At 39.1% G+C, this 26227-nt stretch overlaps 1 protein-coding gene across 3 annotated transcripts; it reads left to right on the top strand.

The window, feature by feature from the left end:
• Window positions 1-17: 17 nt before the first annotated feature.
• Window positions 18-26192, top strand: RTCA (RNA 3'-terminal phosphate cyclase). Of its 3 annotated transcripts, none has more exons than XM_003260114.2 (11): window positions 18-281; window positions 385-485; window positions 2023-2166; window positions 4425-4548; window positions 7280-7338; window positions 8706-8847; window positions 9483-9607; window positions 11394-11452; window positions 19377-19471; window positions 21247-21351; window positions 25818-26192. In XM_003260114.2, the coding sequence occupies exons 1-11, from the start codon at window positions 237-239 to the stop codon at window positions 25917-25919; spliced, it is 1101 nt and encodes a 366-aa protein (XP_003260162.1). In that variant the 5' UTR covers window positions 18-236; the 3' UTR covers window positions 25920-26192. The 3 variants fall into 3 exon arrangements, with proteins under 3 accessions (XP_003260162.1, XP_030680860.1, XP_030680861.1); XM_030825000.1 differs by having other exon boundaries at window positions 43-281; window positions 2008-2166; XM_030825001.1 differs by having other exon boundaries at window positions 49-281; window positions 1945-2166.
• The last annotated feature ends 35 nt before the right edge of the window (window positions 26193-26227 follow it).

Raw genomic sequence — 26227 nt, 5'->3', positions numbered from 1 at the left:
CCTTTAAGCCACGCTACGCGCATGCGCACTGGCTGCCGACCTGGGCGAACCGGGGGGTTAGTTTCTGCTGACTGCAGTGTCCCGAGAGGCGTTGCTGCTTCCGCTTTCTCGCCAGGCCCCTGCAGCCCCAGGCGTGAACCGAGGTTTCTGAACTACTGGGCGGGAGCCAACGTCTCTTCTTTCTCCCGCTCCGGCGGAGGCTTTGTCGCTGCGGGCTGGGCCCCAGGGTGCCCCCCATGGCGGGGCCGCGGGTGGAGGTCGATGGCAGCATCATGGAAGGGGTGAGTACAGAGCGAAGCTGCCGGGGCTGCAGCCAGACTAAGGAGGGGAGCTCTCACCACCGGTGTGCTTACGTCTCTTCTCCCTGTACCACATGCTTTGCAGGGCGGCCAGATCCTGAGAGTCTCTACGGCCTTGAGCTGTCTCCTAGGCCTCCCCTTGCGGGTGCAGAAGATCCGAGCCGGCCGGAGCACGCCAGGCCTGAGGTAAATCTGGCTGGAGGGGGAGTTGGGCCGTGAAGTTGGGGGATCGGGGGGGTCGGGCTGCCGGGCTGGGGCATCCGGAGTCCAAGTGGGGGAACCCAGAAGGTCCCAGACGCAGGTATGGGCGATCCAGGGCGGGGACGCTCTGCCTGGGCGGTGGCCTGGGTTGTAAGGTTCTGAAAGCCTCGAGGGGTGAGTTTAGAAATGGTCTCGAGTTTTCTCTATTTGGCTAAATAGTCTCATTTGCTAAAGAGCTAGCTGTTAAAATGTTTTCCCACCTCACCAGGCATTCCAAATATCCGAATAGCACGTATGAGCTGGCAAGATAGATAGGGCAGAAATGCTTGTGAGGCTAGAGGAAACCCTGTTTTTTAACCAGTGCATTCTGGTGCTGCTGCCAGTTTTAGAATCATAAAACAGGAAAGGATCCTGAGATGTGTTATCTCAGCTTTCATTCATACCTCCAGAGAGCTGTTATGACCAGAATTATCTGTTGTGGAGAGGGAAACACCTTGACATTTGACCTTATTTCTTCTGTCTGGGTAGCTGGGCATGCCACTAGTTGAGTTTCAGGTACATGCACCTGTTAGAAGAGGACCCAGGTTTGAAGCCACACCGATTGCTTTGTATGTATTCTGTATTTATTACATTTTAATAAATCAGCGATCTCAGTCTTTTGTCTACAGTTTTGAAATTACCAAAAGGCAATTACTGATGTATGTTAATGTTAATTGCCTTTGTCATAGTCGTTTGCAGCCCTCCAGTTCACCAACAGGGGAATCCAATTCATTAGGCTGTAGGTGTTGTGTTGGTTTGCTAAGGCTGCCATAACAAAATGCCACGCACGGAGTGGAGCTTAAACAACAGAAATTTATTTCCTCACAGTTCTGGAGGCTGGAAGTCCAAGATCAAGGTCCTGACAAGGTTGGTTTCCTCTGAGAGCCATGAGAAAGGGATCTGCTCCAGGCCTGTCTTTTTGCCTCTTCACACGGTGGTTCCTCTGTGCACCTTGCCCCTAGCGTCTCTGTATGTTCTAGATTTTTTTTTTTTTTTTATAAGGACACCAGTAAGATTGTATGGTGGCCTCATTTTAACTTAATTATCATTTTAAAGGCTCTATCTCCAAATATAGTCACATTCTGAAATACGGAGGGTTACAGTCTCAGCATATGAATTTAGGGGGAACATAGTTCAGCCCATACAGGCACCATAGATTATTCAGTCAAGTGCAAGTGAGACTGGTGGCGCTGAAATAAGTATTAGTTTTCTTCTTTTGCACACTTCTAATTTGCAGCAATATATCAGGGTATGTATTTATAGTCAGAAATAACTGGTCTGCAAGGAAGCGTTAAAATGATACATACTAGCAGGTAGTCTAGGTGCATAAAAACCCAAAAGGAAGCTGACACTGAAGATGTGGCACTTACTGTGGTTAGACCTTGCTGTTTTCTTGCCATTGCAGTTTTGTAAATTTGTCATAAAATGTGGGGATATAGGCAGTCTGAATGCACACGTTTTGATGCAGTATTATGACCTGAAGGCCTCAACATTTATCTGGACTGGAAATGATTCGAGATTTGTGTGATGGGCAACTAGAGGGGGCAGAAATTGGCTCAACAGAAATAACCTTTACACCAGAGAAGATCAAAGGTGGAATCCACACAGCAGATACCAAGACAGCAGGGTATGTATCACTTAACATTCCATTTAAGTAACCTGGATTTAAGTCCAGGTTTTGCCACTTTCTGGGCAAGTTGCTTAACGTCTATGAGCTTGTTTCCCTACTTTTATGTTTTATTTTTTTGAAACAAGGTATCCGTCTTGCCCAGGCTGGGGTGCAGTGGTTCAATCACTGATCACTGTAAGCTGTAACTCCTGGGCCCAACAGGTCCTCCCACCTCAGCCTCCTGAGTAGCTGGGACCATAGGCACACACCACCATGCCCAGCTAATTTTTGTATTTTTTGAAGAGACAAGGTTTCGCCATATTTTTCAGCTGGTCTTGAATTCCTGAGCTCAAGCAATCCACCCACGTTGGCCTCCCAAAGTTTTTGGATAAGTGTGAGCCACCACACCTGTCCAATAAATATTTATTGAATTAATGAAATTCATTATTACTGATAGAGACTTCCCAGTTCAATACTTAAGCATCATTGTGTAAGTGAGTTAAATAAAGATCTGTCTTTTAGTAGCTAGGAGGCTATGTCAAATTCCCTTTCAAACTACTTATGAATGTGATTGCTTTCACTTAACTTTGGAGAAGGGAGATAATGGCTCATTTAGAAAACAACCAGGCCAGGTGCGGTGGCTCACGCCTGTAGTCCCAGCACTTTGGGAGGCCGAGGTGGGTGGATCGCTTGAGCTCACAAATTTGAGACCAGCCTGGGCAACGTGGCAAAACCCCGTCATGTATATATATATAAAAATTAGCTGGGCATGGTGGTACATGCTAGTAGTCCCATCTACTCGAGAAGCTGAGGCTTGAGCCTCGGAGGTGGAAGGTGCAGTGAACCGAGATGGTGCCACTGCACTCCAGCCTGGGTGATGGAAGGAGCCCCTGTCTCAAAAAAAAAAAAAAGAAAATGGCCAAATGTTTCACTTTATAAAATTCATCATGTTACATAAATATTTCTTGTGATTTCTCACATTATTCGACTATAAGGACCAAACAGGCAAGTAAAGCAAGGATTACTTCACTAAAACTTTCCATGTGAAATATTTAGCTATCAGTCTTTTTTTTTTTGTCTCCCAGGCTGGAGTGGCATGATCATGGCTCACTGTAGCCTTGACCTCTTGGGCTCAGGCGATCCTCCCAAAGTGCTGAGACTACAGGTGTGCGCCACAATCCCTGGTTAATTTTTAAATTTTTTGTAGAGATGAAGTCTCACTGTGTTGCCCAGATTGGTTTTGAACTTCTGGGCTCAAGTGATCATCCCACCTCTGTCTCCCAAAGTGCTGGGATACAGGCATGAGCCACCACGCCCGGCCAAGCTGTGAGTGTTTGTTATTATTAAAATTAATAATTATTAAAATTATTAAAATATTTTATTTATTATACTTTAAGTTCTGGATACATGTGCAGAATGTATAGGTTTGTCACATATGTACACATGTGCCATAGTGGTTTGCTGCACCCATCAACTGGTCCACCTAGGTTTTAAGCCCTGCATGCATTAGGTATTTGTCCTAGTGCTCTCCCTCCCCTTACTACCCACCCCCCTACAAGCCCCGGTGTGTGATGTTCCCCTCCCTGTGCCCATGTGTTCTCATTGTTCAACTCCCACTTATGAGTGAGAACATGCAACGTTTGCTTTTCTGTTCCTGTGTTAGTTTACTGAGAATGATGGCTTCCAGCTTCATCCATGTCCCTGCAAAGGACATGAACTCATTCTCTTTTATGGCTGTGTAAAATATTATTCTATCATACCATGAACTCCACAATGACAGGAACTATATCTTAACTTTATAGCTGGAACAGTACCTTGTTATATGGTAACTACTCATATATAATCAATCCAGACCTTGACTATTTTGAAAGCATTTTCATAAACTGCTAGTTTCAAGAATTCTTTTGTAAAACTTTTGAAGTAGGTTTTATTTTTAATTTTTTTTCTTTTTTACTTTTTTTTGTAATATAAGGAAAAGTATCAGAACTTACCCAAGGTCACATAGCTAATGTGTTTAGTTGAAGATTCAGACCCAGGTTTGGTTATCATTTAAAGCTATTTTTTTCTATGGTGAAATCTGTTTTTCTTTAAAATTCAGGATTTTACTATTCAGACACTAAAATGTTTTTTAACTAGAAACTCAATGGCATATACCTGCCTTCACAGTTGTCTGTGCTTTAGTTGGTAGTGATGAACAAGAATATAGCTTATTTAAGAGTTTGAAAAAAAAATGCAGAAAAGAAAATGAAAATAAGCCCCTTCTGCCTTCTCTGTAGGAGTGTGTGCCTCTTGATGCAGGTCTCAATGCCGTGTGTTCTCTTTGCTGCTTCTCCATCAGAACTTCATTTGAAAGGTGGAACTAATGCCGAAATGGCACCACAGATCGATTATACAGTGATGGTAAGGGCTTTTGTTGTTGACAAACTAAGATGATCTCATACATGCTTCTGAGTTTCCATTCTCTAAATATATCCTGAGTGTTTTTTTGTGACTTTCTTGTTTATCTCTTCATGGTATCTTTTCTGTCTTTTCTTTCTTTTTTTTTTTTTTTTTTTTTTTTTGAGACAGTGCTGTTGCCAAGGCTGGAGTACAGTTGCATGATCACAGCTCACTGCAGACTCAACCTCCTGAGCTCCGACAATCCTCCTGTCTTGGCCTCCTGAGTAGCTGGGACTACAGGCACACACCCAGCCAATTTTTTAAAAATTTTTTGTAGAGTCGATGCCTCACTGTGTTGCCTAGGCTGGTCTTGAACTCCTGAGCTCAAAGGATCCTCCCATCTCAGCCTCCCAAATGTGTCTATTGCAGTAGGGAGTGGGGAATCATGTTTACTTTAAGTTTGTTGTTATATCTTAGAATAGTGTTTATAGTGAATTTAAATAAAAAAAACTCAAGTGTAGGGCCTGGTGTGGTTGCTCACACCTGTAATCCTAGCACTCTGGGAGGCTGAGGTAGGCAGATCACTTGAGCTCAGGAGTTCAAGACCAGCCTGGGCAACATGGTGAAATCCCATCTCTACAGAAAAAAATATAAATAAAAAACAAAAAACACCACACACACAGAAAAATTAGCCAGGCATGGTGGTGCACACCTGTCCAAGCTACTCAGCAGGCTGAGGTGGGAGGATCACTTGAGCCTGGGAGGTCGAGTTTGCAGTGAGCTATGTTGGCACTCCCTCCTGGGTGATAAAGCAAGATGCTGTCTTTAAAAAAACAAAAAACAGCTCGAGTATGATATAAATTATATCAATTGTGATGTGTTATTTTATAAATACAAGGATTATGATTTGGAGGAAAACTCAAACTTTTTTTTTCCATTAAGCCCCTTCCATTCTAGGATCAAACATTTAAAAAATGATTTAAAAAATACTGGCATGCTCATATAACTAGTGGGAGAGAAAAGTGCTATAATCTTTTTTTCTTCCAGATTTGTTAAAGTGTAATTTTCAATTGAATCCACCCTTTTTAACATGCAGTTCTGTGATTTTTGACAATGACGTGATTCACAGTTATGGACCATCTACCACAATCAAGACATAGAATAGTTCCATTACTCTAAAAAATTCCCTTATACATTTTTGTAATCAGTCCTGAGCCTCAGCCCCTGGCAACTGCTGATCTGTTTTCCATGATAGTTTGCCTTTTGTTCAGAATGTCATATAAGGAATAATACTGTACGTAGGCTTTGAGTCTGGGTTTTTTGCTCTCCATAATACATTTGAGATTCATCCGTGTTGCTTGTATCTGCAATGAAAACTTGAGTTGTATTCTCGTATATGGATGTACCAGTTTGTATATCCGTTCATCTATTGAAGGACATTTGAGTGTTTCCAGATTTTGGCAATTACAAATTAAGTTATTGTTAACATTCATATACAAGTTTTTGTGTGATTGTACATTTTCATTTCTCTTGGGAAAATACTTGCTGGGTTGTTATAATAAGCAAATGTCTAACTTTATAATACATAGCCAGGTTATTTTAGCTTCCAAAGTGGCTACATTTTGCATTATTACCCGTACTATATGAGAGTTCCAGCTGAAGTGGGCACAGTGGTGTGTGCCTATAGTCCCAGCTATTTAATACTTGGTAGGCTGAGGTGGGAGGATCTCTTGAGCTTAAGCTGGAGTCTAGCCTGGGTAACATAGCAAGACCCCATCTCTAAAATAAAAATAAATATCAAATAGAGGGTTCCGGCTGTTCTGTATCCATCCTAGCACTTGATATTTTCAGGTTTTTATTTGTTAAGCTTTTTCTGCCTTTAAAAAAAAAAACACAAAACAAGGTTAATAACGTGTATACCTCCTGGATACATAGGAGACAACCCAGAGATAAGTAAATATCTAGAGTAGATCTCAAAGAGTTGCCTTAGACATCAGGCTTAAACACCATCTTTCTCTGAAATATTGCCATTCTAATAGATGGTATAATCTTTTTAAAGTCAGTTCGATGGGATGTGTAATAAAAATTAATCTCTCCTTACCTAGTAATTTGACTTCAAGGAAATTACTCTAATTCAATATTGCAAAATGCAGCTAAAGATAAATGTTAAAGGTATTTGAACAGAGCATTATATACTGTAATTATCATTATATAAGATATATCATTATCTAATAGTGAAAACTTGGAGAACCGTTAAGTAAATTGGGCCAGGATGCCATGGAGTCATTCAGATTTTGTTTAGGAATAATTTTATGATGTCAGGAAAATGCTTATGTTTATAATGTTAAAGCATTGTCTGTGGAATGCGATTTCAACTGTATAAAAAATTGAGATGACAGAATGGAATGCTCTTCACCAATACCCCCTCATTTCTTAAATGTACTATATTGAGATGCGTTAGGAAGTATTGGCCTTTGTAGTAGAATAACCACTGATATCAAGTATCCTAAGTTCCAATTTTTTTTGTTAGATAGACTTGCACAGCTCTGATTAAATAAATGTCAAACTTTTAAATTTAGCTACATATCAGTTTTTTTATTTGAAAAAATGGAACCAGCCTACATATTCTTATAACACCGTTTACCTATAGCACCCAATTACTAGCCAGCAAAGTACTTTTGTTTAATAAATACACTTGTTAAATTAGTGAATATTGCTGATTAACCTAATGATAAAAACTGATTTTTTTCAGGTCTTCAAGCCAATTGTTGAAAAATTTGGTTTCATATTTAATTGTGACATTAAAACAAGGTAAGTTGCTTATTTCTTAAATGTTAGGATCTATTACTTATGCTAAAAATAGTGGACAAGTTAGACTCTTAGAGAACTGTCTTTCTGGTACCCACTTAATACATTGCATCTCTTGTAAGAAGTAATTGTACTTTGTGGCTTAAAAATAATGAACAGCAGGGGCATGGGGACTTGAGGGCAGCTACACATGATGGTTATTTATTTCTAGGGAAAATATTTTCAAGGGAATTTTCACACTGAGGTACCCTCATATCTAGTGTTATTTCATGCCCCAGCACAGCTTAAGTGCTCACTGTGTGTAGACAACTGGACTAGACACTAAGGAGTCATAAAAGGAATTCTCTTCCACAATGTGATCAGAATTGTTTTCCTAAGAAACACATTGGGCATTCAGGTTATTTCTCTTTAAGGCTTCCCTTCTGCCACACAATCACTAGGCCATATTTCTTGGTATGGCATTTAAGTGCTTCGAAGTCTTGCCCTAACTTTTCTAACTTCTTCGTCCCTCTCCTCCTTTCAACGTGTTATGTATTCTAACAATATGTTTGCTTGTTATTCCTTAAATATGCTTTGTGCCTTTGGACTTTTGTGTCTTCATGTTATTCTTCCCCTGCTCTCCCAAAAGTTAGAAATCCTATGTTTTTTTCAACATGAAACTTACAATTCTTTATGAACTGTGATTGTGCCTCAATCAGAATTCATATTTGCACCTATGTTGTAGCCTTTCTTATAGCCTGACCTGTATTCTAGTAGATAGTGTGTGGAGCCATCTCCCTACCAGATGGTGAGCTTTTTGAGGGGAGGAGTCCTGTCTTCTCACCATCTGCTGTAGAACAAATGACACCAATTAATTGAATTAAAGCTTTTTAAGTGTTTTGCTACTTAAATATTCATCATATATTTATTTGAGTACCTACCATGTGCCAGACATTGTTTTAGGCACAGGAAAATAGCAGGAACAACATAGGTAAGTCTAGCCCTCAAGGAGCTTATATTCCACAACAGCACTGTCAAATAGAACTTTCTGCATTGGGGTAAATGTTCCATATCTATGCTGTCCAATATGGTAGTCACTAGCCAAATGTGACTATTGAGCACTTAAAATGTGGCTAGTGCAGCTGGGGAGCTGATTTTTAAATTTTATTTAATTTTAATAGTTTCACATATCTCAAGGCTACCACATTGTATGGTACAGACAAAATTTTGTTTTTTAATGTATAAAATTTTACAAAATACAGACCTAAAATATGTAGACCTTTCCATGGATTACATGTTTGGATATCATTGACATGTCATTTTATTGTAATATAGAGCTTTGTTTTTGTCATGCAATCAGTTTATGTGGGCATTTGTTATACTTTTCATAGGGGATATTACCCAAAAGGGGGTGGTGAAGTGATTGTTCGAATGTCACCAGTTAAACAATTGAACCCTATAAATTTAACTGACCGTGGCTGTGTGACTAAGATATATGGAAGAGCTTTCGTTGCTGGTGTTTTGCCATTTAAAGTAAGTTGTCTAGATGTTCTTAGAAATAAAATATATGTGTGTCTTGATAAGTATTATGTCAACTAAATTTTGAAATTATTGAGAGAACTTAACATTTTTTTAAAGAAAGAAATAATGTCCTTTGTGGCAATATGGCTGCAGCTGGAGGCCATTATTGTAAGCAAATTAATGTAGGAACAGAAAACCAAATACCACATGTTCTCATAAGTGGAAGCTACGCATTGAATACACGTGGATGTAAAGATGGGAACACTGGGGACTGCTAACGGGAGAAGGGTGGAAGGGGGCTAAGGGTTGAAACACTATCAGGTACTGTGTTCACTACCTAGGTGATGGGATCATTCATATACCAGATCTCAGCGACATGTAATTTACCCATGTAACAAACCTGCACGTGTACCTCCTGAACCTAAAATAAAAGATGAAATATATATATATTAATGGATACTTTAATTAACAAAAATAAAGTTAATTTACATAAGCATTTTTAAAAATTCAGTGCTCTCTTGAAAATCAAGTTATTAAATAATGCATGTAAAAACTACCAGTTATTTTATGTGTCTTTGAAGTCTTGAAAACAATTTTCCAAATAATCAGTAATTGTTTTATTCTATTTTTCTGTCTTGCTAAAATAGGTAGCAAAAGACATGGCAGCGGCAGCAGTTAGATGCATCAGAAAGGAGATCCGGGATTTGTATGTTAACATCCAGCCTGTTCAAGAACCTAAAGACCAAGCATTTGGCAATGGAAATGGAATAATGTGAGACAATACTTTTTCCTACACATTAGTTGAGAGCCCTAAAATAGTTATCTAATTAAATTAAAGATTTGTAGGGTTTCTTGCTTAAGTTTATAGTTTTAAGAAGTATTTATTTATTTATTTATTTATTGAGGCAGAGTCTTGCTCTGTCGTCCAGGCTGGAGTGCCATGGTGCAGTCTTGGCTCACCACAAGCTCCGCCTCCTGGGTTCATGCCATTCTTCTGCCTCAGCCTCTTGAGTAGCTGGGACTACAGGCACCCACCACCACGCCCGGCTAATGTTTTGTATTTTTAGTAGAGACGGGATTTCACCGTGTTAGCCAGGATAGTCTTGATCTCCTGACCTTGTGATCTGCCTGCCTCAGCCTCCCAAAGTGCTGGGATTAGGAGCACTAATCCCACTGGTCCTCCAGTGGGTTCTGTGGGTAAATAGAAGTTAGCTGGATAGAAAAGTGAGAGCTAAGGAGGAAGGACAAAGAAATTTGACATACAAAAGTATTCTGGGTGAGGTGGCATGCAGCTTTAGTCCAAGCTACTCGGGAGGCTGAAACAGGATGATTGCTTGAGTCAGGAGTTTGACAACAGCCTGGCCAACATGGCAAGATCCCATGCCTCCCAAAGTGTGGAGGCATGAGCCACCACGCCCAGCCTCAATTTATATTTTTAAGGACATTCCTACCAAAAACACCAGTATGATAAATTAAGACAATTATTCCAAATTTTTTCTGAGGATGGCTTGCCTTTCATTACATTGTAAGATCCCTTTCCCTTATATAGTGAACTTAAATGTTTAATCAGAAGTTAGGCTTTAAAGCTAGTCCTATGAGAATATTTCCAGTTGCATAAAATACTTCAAATGTGAAATCAATTCACAAATAAATATAGCAAAGAGCTTTTTAAAACCAGACTAGAGGCCAGGCGTGGTGGCTTACGCCTGTAATCCCAGCACTTTGGGAGGCTGAGGCGGGCAGATCACAAGGTCAAGAGATCAAGATCATCCTGGCCAACATGGTGAAACTCCGTCTCTACTAAAAATACAAAAATTAGCTGGGTGTGGTGGTGTGTGCCTGTAGTCCCAGCTACTTGGGAGGCTGAGGCAGGAGAATCGCTTGAACCTGGGAGGTGGAGGTTGTAGTGAGCTGAGATCGCACCACTGCACTCCAGCCTGGCGACAAAGCAAAACTCTGTCTCAAAAAAAAAAACCCCAAAAAAACAGACTAGAACTATTATGTTAATTCAGTTAGGAGTTATAGATTTAAGTATTAGTACAAATTCTTTAACTGATGTTTTGGAAGTATAAAAGTACCATTTGTGGATATTTAAGTTTCAAATCCTCTCATTCAGAATTTCCATTAAAAGGTTTAAAGTAAATCCTTGCTCTACTTATGATAATACTATCTAAAAACCGTAGAACAATACCAAAGTCTCTGCATAATAACCTTTTTATTTAAGATAATTCTGAAACACTTTATAATACTGTATGCCTGTGAAATGGTACCACTTAGTGCTAATGACATAGTAACTTGTTGGGGGGCATGGTAGACATTTCTTAACCTGTGCATTAGAATCTGGTGTGACGACTTCTGGTCAAGTGGTAAAGGATACTACTGGTCTGATTAAGATAGACAGTGTTAATCATGGCACTCTATATGAAGAATTTTTACTTTTGCAATTTGCTGCCCAGATTTAGTTCTGCCTATTTAATAGTCATTGTTCTCCTGTGTTGTATTTGCATAAATTTCGAACATTTATAGCGAAGGTAGTAATAACTTTTTTTCTTGCATAGAATTATTGCTGAGACCTCCACTGGCTGTTTGTTTGCTGGATCATCACTTGGTAAACGAGGTAAGATAAATGAAGGGGGGCCATAGTTCCCAATGCTACTGCAGAGTTCTTTAATCCATCAGGATTGGAATGTTATAGAATGATGGATGAAAGTTTAAAAGGATGTAGTTAATTGATTCTCTTTTAGAGTCAATTACACTTTCAGACTTTCAGTCTTTCTCCCACCTTTATACTTTGGAAAATTTCAAACCTATGGAAAAGTTGAATGACTAGTTCAACTAGTCATCCATACAACCTTCTCTTAGATTCACTAGTTATGAGCATTTAGTTTGTTGTGTATATTTCTGAGCCATTTCAATATAAGTTGCAGGTGCCATGTCTCACCCCTGAATACTGCAGCATATGTGTTCAAAGAATAATAACTACATAATTTTAATACCACTTTTACACCTGAAGAATTTGTCTGTTTTATTTTGACACACCAGATAGCTTCATACATAATGAATTGTTTCCAAAATTCTATTTAGAGCGCTGTGGGATTTTTTTTTTTTTTTTTTTTGGAGCACATAGCATTTGTTTCTGAAGTCTCTTTAGTCGCTCTTTTAATACAGAATCCTCCCGTTACCTTTTTTTTGTTGTTCATTTCATAATACTGACATTTTTAAGAGTCCAGGCCATTTTCTCACGAGTTTTCCACAATTTAAATTTGTCTGATTGTCTCATGATATATTCAGATTAAACATTTTTATTAAGAATACTACATAGGTGATTTTGTGTACATTCCACTGTATCACGGCAGGGGGCACATGATGTTAGTTTCTCCTTTATTGGTGAGTTTGAGTGTGATCACTTGGTTAAAGAGGTGTGTCCTGCAGATCTGTCTGCTATGAAGGTTCCTTTTACCTTTATAATTAACTAGTGATCCCAGAAAATATTTTGAGGCCATCTGATTATCCTGCTCCCATAACAGCTTTCATCCAGTGGTTTTAACATCTATTGATGATTCTTCTCTGCATCAGTTATCACATTGGTTGGTGATTTCAAAATTTTGAATATTTTTGTGAAAGAGAGATTTGTTTAAGTTTTGGCATATTAGAGAGAGAAGATACATATATGTATGTGTTTGTTAATATTTAAAGTTACTTTTACCAACCAGGCCACTTTTAGGTGAACTTCTAGTTGTTTGCGTGGTCATTGATTGCTTTATTCCTACTTCGTAGCATCTTTAAAAATGCTTTCCAAGCTGGGCACAGTGGTACACACCTGTAATCCTAGCACTTTGGGAGGCCGAGGTGGGAGGATCACTGAGACCAGAAGTTCAAGACTATCCTGGGCAATGTAGTGAGACTTTGTCTTTGCAAAATAAATAAATACAAATTTTTACCCTAGCTATGCTGTTAAGCCACATTATTACTACCAAATGCAAAAAAGTTTAGAAATTCTTCAGTTTGCTCGGTTGGTAAATCTAGAACTAGTTGGGTATCAAATCTGATCAAGATAATAAATAAAATCACCATTTCCAGTTGAACTCACATAAATGAATTCTGTCTAAAACTGTGCTGTTCAAAATGTGGTTGGCAGACAGGCAAACTTGTCAGCATCAACTGGGAGTTTGTTAGAAATACAGATTTTGGGGCCTACCTCAGACGTATTGAATTAGAATCCGTGGGAATGGGGCCCAGGAATCCATTTTAACAAACTTTCCAGGTATTTTTAATGTATACTGAAGTTTGAGAAATAGTGATCTAAAATATGTATTTGGCATATACTAATTACATATTAGGTGCAGTGAGGAATCAGTGTGGATATTGAGCCACTTCATGCACTATCTACAACAGTCTTCAGAAGCAAAGAGAATACAAATATAAAACAGAGACTAGAAGCAGACATATTACAAGTAATAAGTACTTAGCAGGCATTGGGAGAAGTGTGAGTTTGTTTCTATTACTGGTTACCAAATGTGCCAGGTACCATGTACTAGGGATTCAGAAATGACAGCTATGATTCCTGCCTCCTGGCTTATTCTGGCAGAGGAAACAGACTAGTTCTATGACAGTGGTATCCCCAGGGTACCATAGGAACACAGGGGAAGAAAAGTGAATCCTTCTGGGGACTGACCCCAAGTCTGGCTTCTGCCATTTAATGGTCCTCCACTGGGTTCTGTGGGTAAATAGAAGTTAGCTGGATAGAAAAGTGAGAGCTAAGGAGGAAGGACAAAGAAATTTGACATACAAAAGTATTCTGGGTGAGGTGGCATGCACCTTTAGTCCAAGCTACTCGGGAGGCTGAAGCAGGATGATTGCTTGAGTCAGGAGTTTGACAACAGCCTGGCCAACATGGCAAGATCCCATCTCTTAAAAACCTTTGTTTTTTTGTTTGTTTGTTTGTTTGTTTGTTTTTTTAATTAGCCCCACATGGTGGCTCACACCTATAGTCCCAGCTGCTCAGGAGGCTGAAGCGGGAGTATTGCTTGATCCTGAGATGTTCAAGGCTGCAGTGAGCTATGATTGCACCACTGCATTCCAGCCTGGGTGACAGAGTGAGACCCTGTCAACAAAAAAATAGTGTTCTGTGTTTGAGCAACTGCAAGTGGATAATAGATCTGGGTAGGGGAATGGAGAGAGATGACAACAGAAAGATCAACAGGCCAGACTCTGAAAGGCTATAGGTTATATCTAGGAGCTTACATTTCATCCTGAAATATAGAGCTAACTTTAAGGAGGGATATGATATGAGAGTTTTTGAAAGATTCAAATTCAAAGAAGTAGAAGAAAGCCATATTGGAGGCAGGAAGATAAGAGTTTATTACAATTCAGGTCAGAATGGTAAGGGCCTGTGCCAAGGAATGCTGGGCTAGAGAGGTGAATACTGATAAAAGGGTATTTGCAAAGGTGAATGGACAATATTTGGTGGCCAGTTGGATATGGGAAGTGAGAAAGGCAGTGTTAAAGTATGACCTTCTAGATGTCTGGCTTAGGTAACTGGATATATTTACCTGTTGTGAATATAGGGGGTAGAGTTAGTTTGCCAGGGTAGATGATAATTTTAGATATGCTGTGTTGAGATTGATTGTAAAGGGATCATTACTTTATCAGTAATACATGGAATTTTTTTACCAGGCCTGAAAAAAATTTTCTAATGTTCTGTCAGCATTTTTTTCTCACTTTGTCACATGAAACAACTTGTACTTTGAAGTTGTTTTTGGATAAAACAGTTGTAGAGTACACAGTACTTATTTTTAGACTTAGGGTGTTAGGAGAGAATAGAGGAGAGAGCAACATGCCTGCTGAGATTGACTGACTCCTCCTGGTATCCTTCCTTGTTTCCTATCATGCACGTCAGTTGAATGAGATGTTAGCGAATGCAAAAGTAACTTGTGGTCTTCTCAATCTAGCTTGTCTATATATTAAGGATCTCAGAGAGAATGTCATGACCTCCATTATCCAGATCCCCTTTCATTTCTGATTTAAATTAACTAGAAAATTACTGGATTTAGGGTCCGGGCATGGTGGCTTATGCCTGTAATCCCAGCACTTTGGGAGGCCAAGGTGAGCAGATCTCTTGAGCCCAAGCGTTCAAGACCAATCTGGGCATAATGGCGAAACCCTGTCTCTACAAAAAATATAAAAATTACTTGAGCATGGTGGCATGTGCTTGTAGTCCCAGCTACTCCAAAGGCTGAGGCAGGAGGCGGGAGGATCACTTGAGCCCAGAAGGTGTAGGTGGCAGTGAGCTGAGATCACGCCACTGTACTCCAGCCTAGGTGACAGAGCAAGACCCTGTCTCAAAAAATAAAACAAAACTACCAGACCTTGAATCCTAATTTCTTAGGGTTATCACCAGAAGAAACATTGGCTGCTTGTCAATACCACCATAGGTGGTAGAGGCAGGAAGTTGTAACTAGTGATGTCTTTATCATTGTCTCAGTTACTAAAACCATTTTGATCTTAGTTTCCTTATATGTTGAGCAAGAAGATTAGCCTGGAGAATCTCCAAAATCCTTCTAACTATATAAGAATTTTAGAATAAAATTCTTTAATTTTATTTTAAAAAGGTGAGATTTTGTTTTGTCTGAGAAAATCTCGCTGTTTTAGACTGAGGCAGTGTGTTATGATAGCACTAAACTGAGAGTGAGAAGACCTAAATTTTAGTCCCATGTCCTGTCATTATCATGCATAGTGACTCTGGGCTTTCCTTATCTGAAAAATGATATTGGACCATGATCATGATCTATGTTGAAGGATTCCTTCCAACTTTAAGTGATTGCATTATTGACAGAATGTGTTTTGTCTTTCCATTGTTGAGTATCTGAGTGATATTTCATTACTCTTATCTTACAGTTGGTTATATTCTTTTCTATGGGAGCAAAATAATCTGCTGAAATGAATTGTGCCTCTAGTTAATCAATTTTTATTTCCTTTGTATAGGAATTGCCTCACTTATAGCAAGCACCTTCCTTCCCTCCCTCAGTGTATGTGGTAATTCAGGGCATCTCTCTGTTTTTGTTTCTGTTTTTTTTTTTTTTTTTTGAGACGGAATCTTGCTTTGTCGCCCAGGCTGGAGTGCAGTGGAGCAATCTCGGCTCACTGCAACCTCCGCCTCCTGGATTCAAGCAATCCTCCCACCGCAGCCTCCCAAGTAGCTGGGATTACAACTGTGTGCCACCACGCCTGGCTAATTTTTGTATTTTTGGTAGAGATGGGGTTTCACAATGTTGGCCAGGCTGGTCTCGAATTCCTGACCTCAAGTGATCTGCCTCCCAAAGTGCTGGGATTACAGGCGTGAGCCACCGTGCCGGCCTCATGGCATCTCTCTGATGTCCTAAAACAAGTCCTTGAGAGCTTTGTTTAAAAACATCCAAAATGTGAGAAGATTGGCAATTAGTTAGAAAAGCATTAAGATTTCAGAAGAAATTGAGATTTTGCTTTTGGGGTGTATAATACTAATAAGCAAGATTCTCATATTTTGTTTATTATGTTCAGTTGCTACAGACTGCTAGTAATGGCAGTTAGTAATGTAGAACCATTCATACTGTTACTATCAAGGTGGCTGGGTGGAAAGGAATGTGAATGGCCCTGAGGAATTCTTTGCTACATAGCAGAAAACTTTAGTGTACCTGCTGTTTTCTAGTACTACAAAGCCAGAAGTTCTTTCCGTTTCCTTTACATCCTCCATCCTTATTTTAGCTGTTTTTCAAGGACTCACTTAAGTCCTTCATGCTTTATGAAACCTCAAATTATTCTAGAACCTATATAATCTCTTACTTTTCTGAACTCCTGTCGGGCATATAGTTTATATCACAGAGTTAGCACTTAATTATCCTCTAATTCTCTAATATATGCGTATTTTAAATGCCTCCTTAGCAAAGGATCTGGTTTCTATTACTTAGCATGGTAGATAAATAGTGGGTATGCAATACTCCTACAGCATTCCTAATCCAAAAATCTAAAATCTGAAATATTCCAAAATCAGAAGCTTTTCAAGTGGCAATATGCCACAAAACTTTGTTTTATGCACAAAAATCATTTAAAACATTGTATAAGGTTGCCTTCAAGCTATGTGTGTAAGGTATGTATGAAACATTAATGAATTTCATGTTTGTTTATTTATTTATTGAGATGGGAGTCTTACTCTCTTGCCCAGTCTAGAGTGGAGTGGTGCGATCTTGGCTCACTGCAACCTCTGCCTCCTGAGTTCAAGAGATCTTCCCACCACAGACTCCCGAGTAGCTGGAATTATTAGTGTGCGCCACCATGCCTGGCTATTTTAGTAGAGACAGAGTTTCACCATGTTGGCTAGGCTAGTCTTGAACTCCTATGCTCAAGCTATCTGCCTGCCTCCACCTCCCAAAATGCTGGGATTACAGGCATGAGCCACCGTGCTTAGCTGAATTTCATGTGTAGACTTGGGTCCCATCCCCAAGCTATCTTATTATGTATATCCAAATATTCGTTTTTTGGTTTTTTTTAAATTTTGAGACAGAATCTCATGTGTCACCCAGGCTGGAGTGCAGTGGCACGATCTCAGCTCACCATAACCTCCGCCTCCCGGGTTCAAGAGATTGTTGTCCCTCAGCCTCCTGAGTAGCTAAAACTACAATCGCACACAACCATGCCTGGCTAATTTTTGTATTTTTGGTATTTCACCATGTTGGCCAGTCTGGTCTCGAATTCTTCATCTCAAGTGATCTGCCCTCCTCTGCCTCCCAAAGTGCTGGGATTATAGGCATGAGCCACCACGCCTGGCCCAAATATTCCAAAATTTTTTAAAAATCCAATATCTGAAACCTTCTAGTCCCAAGGATTTCGGATAAGGGTTACTCAATCTGTGTTATTATTAATAGCTTTTTATGTACTAGTCTAGGTAATAGATGCTTTTATAAATATTATCTCTAATTTCTATAACAATTTTGCAGCATAGTTATTATCATCTCCATCTTCTAGAAGAGGAAATGGCAGTGGCTAACAAGAAGTCAAGATTCACAAAACATGTTTCAAACCATTTCATTCAGTCATGTAAATACTTGGCCAATTGATTATATAAAGAGGGTAATTTATTATATTATTATGACTACTATAAAGAAAAATAGAGTTGCTGGGCATGATGGCTCATGCCTGGAATTCTAACACTTTGGGAGGCTGAAGCGGGAGGATCACTTGAGTTCAGGAGTTCGAGACCAGTCCAGGCAACATAGTGAGACCTAGTCGCTAAAAAAAAAAAAAAAAAAAAAGAAAAAACAAGAAAAACAAAGAAAAATAGAGTTAAAATTCTACAATTTCCACTTTGGGGAAAATTTTATCTCATATAATCAAGTAAATTTGCAAATATAAAGTAGAAATAAAACTAACCACTTTTTCATAAGACATTTTCATTTGCAGCCAAGAATTTTTTAGTTGAGAGTAAATACCTTAAAATAATAATGTGGCATTCTACTACTTCTGACAGACTTATTTTGTATTCAGTGTTGTACCAAAGATTTGGGATATGTATGGAGAGATAGGGAGTAGGGCAAGAGGGTAAATATTCTGACTTATATTTAAAATAAGTTAATACCTGTTGAAATCTTAGAGGAAATAAAACTCTAAAATATTTTATCTGATAATGTTATATGCTCTTTTTTTACATAAAATGTAATTTCCTGACTTTAAAAAAATTCTTTAATTTTTTTTTTTTTTTTTTAGACAGAGTCTTGCTCTGTCACCCAGGATGGAGTACAGTGGCACAATCTCAGCTCACTGCAACCTCCACCTCCCAGGTTCAAGTGATTCTCTTGCCTCAGCCTCCTGAGCAGCTGGGATTACAGGCATGCACCACCATGCCCAGCTAAATTTTGTATTTTTAGTAGAGATGGGGTTTTACCATTTTGGCCAGGCTGGCCTCAAACTCCTGACCTCAAGTGATCCATCTGCCTCAGCCTCCCAAAGCACTGGGATTACAGGCGTGAGCCACCTCACTGGGCCAAATTCTTTAATTCTGATGGAATTACCTGCAGACTAATTGTAACACGCATGCTTTTCTGGGATTTGGGAGGTGAGTTTGTTTGGTAGATGGCGTCTCGCTATGTTGCCCAGGCCAGCCTTGAATTCCTGGCCTCGAGCAATTATTCCACCTTAGCTTCTCAAAGTCCTGGGATTACAGGCATGAGCCACCATGCCTGGCTGCAAGTTTTAAATTTTGAAATTGAGGCATAGCATTATAGGGTCATAACTTAACTTATAAACTGGCTTTATAAATTAGTACATTTTAAATAGGACTAATGAAGCCTATATTTTCCTCCACTAGTACATTTAAAGGTATAAGACTTTTGCATATCCCAAACACTCAGAATATTAAATAACTAAAGATCTTATTCTAAAAGGTGCATTGAGTGGGTTTTTGAGCCCTAAAAATTGTATACCAATGCTAATTGGGATATATCAAACTTTTTGTCTCTTAGTAATTAGTTTTGTTTTGTTTTGTTTTTTAATGTTGTGCTTATCTTAAGGTGTAAATGCAGACAAAGTTGGAATTGAAGCTGCCGAAATGCTATTAGCAAATCTTAGACATGGTGGTACTGTGGATGAGTATCTGCAAGACCAGGTAATGACACATTTAGGTTAAAAACCCTCTAACCTGTTAGATTTGAATATGTGGTAATTAGATTGAATATCAATTCAAATAATTGACTTTCAGACACTAATTAGCAAGTCCTACTTCAATAATTTTAAAAAATATTCTAGGATTTGCATTCCTCAAATTTCAGCCCTCATTTTACTTTACCTGTCTACAGTGTTTTGTGCAATTGATCACTCCTTCCTTCTTGAAGTATTTTCTTTCCTTGGTTTCTGAAATACTGTTATCTTCCTATCCCACTGGCCATACATTCTAGTCTCCTTTGCTAGTTTATTGTGGTTTTCATCTTCTCAACAACTTTTTTTTTTTTTTTGGTGGAGACAGAATCTTGCTATGTTGCCCAGGCTGGTCTGGAACTCCTGGTCTCAAGTGATCCTCCTGCTTCAGCTTCCTAAGTAACTAGGCCTACAGGCACATGCTGTCATGCCTAGCTAATTTAAAACTTTTTTTCGTTTTAATTTTTATAGAGATGAGGTCTCAGTATGTTGACCAGGCTAATCCTAAACTCTGGCAGCCAAGTGATCCTCCCACTTTGGCCTCCCAGAGTTTTGAGATTAAGGGCCATGAGCCACTGTGCCTGGCCAACTTCTAAATTTTGATGAGCCCCTGGACTTTGGCTTATACTTGTTTTCTTTTTCTGTAGTTGCTCCGTCTCTTAGTTTGTCCAGTCTCATGGCTTAAGTACTGTCTTTATGCTGACAACTCCCAAATTTATATCCGAAGCCCAGGCCTTTCTCTTTAACTCCTTACTCATAATATCCCCTATGCCTGTCAACACCTCCACTTGGAGGTGTCACAGACCTCTCAAACTTAGCACGTTGCCAGGTGCGGTGGCTCAAGCCTGTAATCCTAGCACTTTGGGAGGCCGAGGTGGGCGGATCACGAGGTCAGTTGATCGAGACCATCCTGGCTAACATGGTGAAACCCCGTCTCTACTGAAAAAGTACAAAAAATTAGCTGGGCGTGGTGGTGGGTGCCTGTAGTCCCAGCTACTCGGGAGGCTGAGGCAGGAGAATGGCGTGAACCTGGGAGGCAGAGCTTTGCAGTGAGCCGAGAATGCACCACTGCACTCCAGCCTGGGCGGCAGAGCAAGACTCCATGTCAAAAAACAAAAAACAAAAAAACAAACAAAAAAGACTTAGGATGTTCACTCACAGTGAGAAGTGATACTGAATATTTCCAAATATCGTTTTTATGGTCTGTTATCTTTATAGATTTTCCCTTCTACCATACTTTTGTCTCCTTAATCCCAAATCAGTAGTGTCCACATTTAGAAATAAAGCCCTCAAGATTTCTTGACCTGTTTCTTAAGACAGTTTCTGTTATTTCTAGTCTCTTCCTTCTTGCCCAGGTCTACTTTAAACTCCCAGTAAAGTCCCAGTATTAGTCTGTCTATTCAGCTGTTAAAATGTAATTTTAGAGAGTAGAATAAACATCATATTATATATACCAACTTGTAGAGATAGTTGGTCTAAGTATATTACTGTTCTGTATTTTACTTGTAAATATTAATTTAAAAAATTCTATGTTGAGAGCTGCTACCAAGCCTTTTTGTACTACTCACAGACTTAGGGTAACATAGGTTTTCTGTCATCTTCTGAGTACTTCTGGAAACCTAAAGAAATAGAAATTCTTTTTTAGCAATTTTTATTTCTAGTAGTATTTTTATTATGGGCAGCAGTGGAATTATAACGCCAAATATTAATAAATGTGTGAGATTTTCTTTGTTCTTTTTTAAATAGCTGATTGTTTTCATGGCATTAGCCAATGGAGTTTCCAGAATAAAAACAGGACCAGTTACACTCCATACGCAAACCGCAATACATTTTGCTGAACAAATAGCAAAGGTGAGTATTTTATCAGAAAAGGAAATTGATATTTTGATTTTTATTTTAGCCAATTTTGGGTTAAATTTTAATAGGAAACTTAATTGTAATCATAATTGCTATCACTGTTTCCTGTGTGACAGGCACTGAGCTAATTTAGCAATTTATCTAAACTGTCTACTCAGCATAGCTATCGTAGGTGGCTATTTATTATTATTCCCATTATAAATATGAGTAAAGTGAGGCAGAGAGATTCATTAAATTGTTCAAGGCCACATGGATTTTTAGTGGCAGAGCTGAGCTTTGAGCAAACCTGGGAAAGCACACTTCAAAGCCCATGTTACAATCGCTGTGTGGTACTGCCTTACAGAGTAAGTAAAGATGTTTTGTTGTGAACTATGATATCAAATCACAAGGGATTCATAGTTGGCTATAAAAAAATTTATATAAAATTTTAGACATTTTATTTTCTTGATTCTATTGGTAAAATAGAATATTTGTTGAAACTCTAATATTCATCGTCCTCTGAAATTTAGTAGAGTTGACATACAGTTTTTAATGAAGAAAGATTTATCATTGTATGAGCTCATATTCATACCTTTCCTACAGGATTCTTTTTTTTTTTTTTTTTTTTTTTTTTGAGACAGAGTCTCGCACTGTTGCCCAGGCTGGAGTGCAATGGCATGATCTCGGCTCACTGCAACTTCTGCCTCCCAGGCTCAAGTGAGTCTCCTGCCTCAGCCTCCCAAGTAGCTGGGATTACAGGCACATGCCACCACACCCGGCTAATTTTTCTGTTTTTTGTAGAGATGGGGTTTTGCCATGTTGCTTAGGCTGGTCTCAAACTTTGTAGCTCAGGTGATCTGTATAGGTGTGAGCCACCATGCCTGGCCTGGATTGTTAATTTAAAGAAACAATATTTCATCATGAAACTAATGTAATTTCTTTATAGGAAATAGAGGGGAGAAGCCTTCTCATAATTTCCCCTTGCCGGTAAAACTACTGTTGACATTTAGGTGTTTTCCTCTTCTCCTAAATTGTTTCTCTTTGCATTTTTTGCAGTTAATGCATACAGCTTCATTTCTTGCTTCTTTCAGTAACATGTAGCATATTTCCCATTTTGCTTATTCTTTATAAAGTAATTTTATAAAGCAATATAAAATTTATAACAATTTTATTAGGGAAGTTGCTAATCTTAAGCATTTTTATTATTATTATTTTTGAGACAGGGTCTCACACTGTTGCCCAGGCTGGATTGCAGTGGCACAAACCTCCTGGACTCTCAAATGATCCCCCCACCACAGCCTCCCAAGTAGCTGGGGCTACAGGAGTGTGCCACCACACCCGGCTAATTTTTTGATGTTTTGTAGAGATAGAGTCTTGCCACATTCCCAGGCTGGTCTTGAACTCCTGGGCTCAAGCAGTCCTCCGACCTCAATCTCCCAAAGTGCTAGGATTACAGGTGTGAGCCAGCATGCCCAGCCCTAGTCTTAGCATTTTTTAAAATGACAAAAGTAACATGTATTAATTTAAAAAATTAATCATTACAGAAGTGTCCCAAACACAAAACCACTGTTGCTGCCCCACTCCTATTTGTATGATGATCCTTTTTCTTTTCTTTTTTTTTCCTTAAGATAGGGTCTTGATCTGTTAGCCCAGGTTGGAGTGCAGTGGCACGATCTTGGCTCACAGCAACCTCTGCCTCCCAGGTTCAAGCGATTCTCATGCCTCAGCCTCCAGAGTAGCTGGGATTACAGGCATGTGCCACCATGTCCAGCTAATTTTTGTACTTTTTAGCAGAGACAGGGTTTCACTATGTTGGCTAGGCTGATCTCAAACTCCTGGCCTCATGCGATCTGCCTGCCTTGGCCTCCCAAAGTGCAAGGATTACAGGCGTGAGCCACTGTGCCTGGCCTTTTTTTTTTTTTTTCTTTCTAGAGATGGGCTTGCTCTGTTGTCCAGGCTGGATTGCAATGGCAGTATCATAGCTCACAGCAGCCCTGAACTCCTGGGCTCAAGTGATCGTTTCACCTCAGCCTATCAAGTGGCTAGGACTGCAGCTGTGCACCACCACACCCTGCTAATTTTTTTTTTTTTTTTTTTTTTTTTGAGAGACGAGGTCTCCCTGTGTTGCCTAGGCTGGTCCTGAACTCCTGGGCTCAAGTGATCCTCCCACCTCAGCTTCCCAAAGTGCCGTGATTACAGCTGTGAGCTACTGTGCCCAGGTTGATTCTTTTTTTTATTTTTTATTTTTTTGAGACGGAGTCTCGCTCTGTCGCCCAGGCTGGAGTGCGGTGGCGCAATCTTGGCTCACTGCAAGCTCCGCCTCCCAGGTTCATGCCATTCTCCTGCCTCAGCCTCTCCGAGTAGCTGGGACCACAGGCGCGCGCCACCACGCCCGGCTATTTTTTTGTATTTTTAGTAGAGACGGGGTTTCACCGTGGTCTCGATCTCCTGACCTCATGATCCACCCGCCTCGGCCTCCCAAAGTGCTGGGATTACAAGCGTGAGCCACCGCGCCCGGCCTGATTCTTAATTATGTATACTTTTAATTGTTATGAAGAAACACAGATAAGTTTTTGTTAAATTGTAGGAAAGACTGATGGGAATTAAAGGCAAATTGTATTTGATGTCAAGAGTGTTAACTCTATTTTTTTGTTATTCTACTTATGCTGTATTTATAACTATTACTTGCCTGTCTCTCCTTATAGATTGATCTCCTTAATAGCAGAGATCAGGTTTTATTCATTATATATTCTTTACTTTTTACAGTACTTTACATATAGTAGACACTTGTTATTTGAAATGTATACATAACGGAAAGTGCTATGAACCTGTGTATAGCTCGTATCTTGTTCAGCTTTCTTGTTTATAACTGGGTGACTTGGGGCAAGTTTCTTATCTTTCTTTGTCTCAATGCAAATAGTTATCTGTAAAATCAGACTTAAGCTAGATAGGCCTGCTATGCTCTTTTCAGGTCTACATATTTGTAGTTTTAAGTGGGTTTATGTATAGGCTAGAAATGATTTTCATGGCCGCTACTTGTGTTTCATATTTATATAATGCTTGTAATTTGAAAAATATATAAATGCATACATATATTACTAATTAAATTATTTGGTTATCTAGCTCAGAATTCAGCATTTATTCATTCAACAGTAATTTCAAATGTCCACTCTGTGTCAGTACATTACCATGTAATGCTGAAAGTGAAAGAATTTTTGAACATTACTGTTCATTCACTAAGGCCCCAGAGTGATGGTTTCTAAAATGTACTTCCAAGAATCCTAAGATTTTAGGCATATTTGAAATCCTTTTGCCACAAACTTAACCTATTTAATTGTTTTGATTTTTTTTTTTTTTAAGACGTTGATGGGAGTTGTGAGAAGTCTTCCTGTGTTGCCCAGGCCAGCCTCCTGAACTGAACTCAAATGATCCTTCCACCTCAGAATAGCTGGGATTATAGGTGTGCACCACTGCACTTGGCTAGTTGTTTTGATTCTAAATTTAGTTTTGTTAAAATGAATCACATCTGCTTTAAAAATAATGATGTTTTCAAAATACAGTGATATGGGCCAGGCACAATGACTCATGCCTGTAATCCCAGCACTTTAGGAAGCTGACACAGGAGGATCACTTCAGCCTAGGAGTTTGAGCCTGGGCAACAAAGTGAGACCCTGTCTCTACAACAGAATTAAAAATTAGCCACGCATGGTGGCATGTGCCTGTGGTTCCAGCTACACTGGAGGCTGAGGCAGGAGGATCTCTTGAACCCAGGAAGTTGAGGCTGCAGTGAGCCATGTTCATGCCACTGCACTGCAGCCTGGGTGACAGAGCAAGACTCTGTCTCAAAAACAGAACAAAAACAAAAGCAAAATACAATGATACAGATAAAATATTTCAAAGCCAACTTTAGTTACTAAGTGAAAAATATGATATTAAGCCCAGTACATTAAAGATGAAGGAATCTGTTAATCACCACCACCACCCCTCCTCCCCACACACCTTCTCTGAACTGGATCTTTTGAACGATATATTTAGGGAACTAAATTAGCAAGAAAAAATGTAAAGAAATTAAAGGGTAATTTGTTACTTGACAAGATGAAAGTAGAAATGTTTTAGAAAAATTTTAGGGCGTAGGGAATACAGTTACGTTAAAATTACCAGTTGAGGTTTCAAAATTGTTATTTGCCTAAGCTGTACATCTGAGCTTTCTGATTCAGTGTGTATGGAAGGAGCCCAGGCATACATATTTGGACAAAACTCACAGGTATGTATACCTCTGAACAAGAACCATGGTTGTACAATGAAATGTGTTATCTTTAGGCCATTAAGTTTCTTTCTCATCAATCATTTGATCTTTGTGTCTCTGTAGGTTTTTCAATAAAATGGGCTTGACATTAACTCTCTGCCTACATAAGTTGGAGTCGTGGGCTCTTTCCTCCATCTCTCTTCGTATTACTTATATATTCCTCTTCTGATTTCAGGCTAAATTTATTGTGAAGAAATCAGAAGATGAAGAAGACACTGCTAAAGATACTTATATTATTGAATGCCAAGGAATTGGGATGACAAATCCAAATCTGTAGAGTATTTGCCTCTTAAATGATAATTCATTGATATATTGCACTATTTCATAAATACTATAAAATAATGACTAGGAAGTAACTTATTAAAGGCTATGACTTAAATTTGAAGATGAACTACAGTGTTCTAGGTTTGCTGAGAATGCTTCATCAAATTAATCTCACTTTGAATATCTCCTGAGAGATGGACAATGAAATATCAGTCGGTGGATATGTGTGATAGCTGATTTCAATATTGAAGTATTGAAATAAAATATTCTTTACACCTGAAGTAAATACATTTTTCTTTTTTATGTAATTAATTAAATCAG

The sequence above is a fragment of the Nomascus leucogenys genome, chromosome 12, assembly GCF_006542625.1.
Source record: "Nomascus leucogenys isolate Asia chromosome 12, Asia_NLE_v1, whole genome shotgun sequence".
Lineage (NCBI taxonomy): Eukaryota > Metazoa > Chordata > Mammalia > Primates > Hylobatidae > Nomascus > Nomascus leucogenys.
This window is presented reverse-complemented; position numbering and strand designations above follow the sequence as displayed.

Bases quoted from the DNA above. Each gene is read 5' to 3' on its own strand.
- RTCA (XM_003260114.2), top strand. From the start codon at position 237: ATGGCGGGGCCGCGGGTGGAGGTCGATGGCAGCATCATGGAAGGG. The intron at 486-2,022 runs GTAAATCTGGCT...TATGACCTGAAG, and splicing joins CGGAGCACGCCAGGCCTGAG to GCCTCAACATTTATCTGGAC. The intron at 2,167-4,424 runs GTATGTATCACT...CCTTCTCTGTAG, and splicing joins GCAGATACCAAGACAGCAGG to GAGTGTGTGCCTCTTGATGC.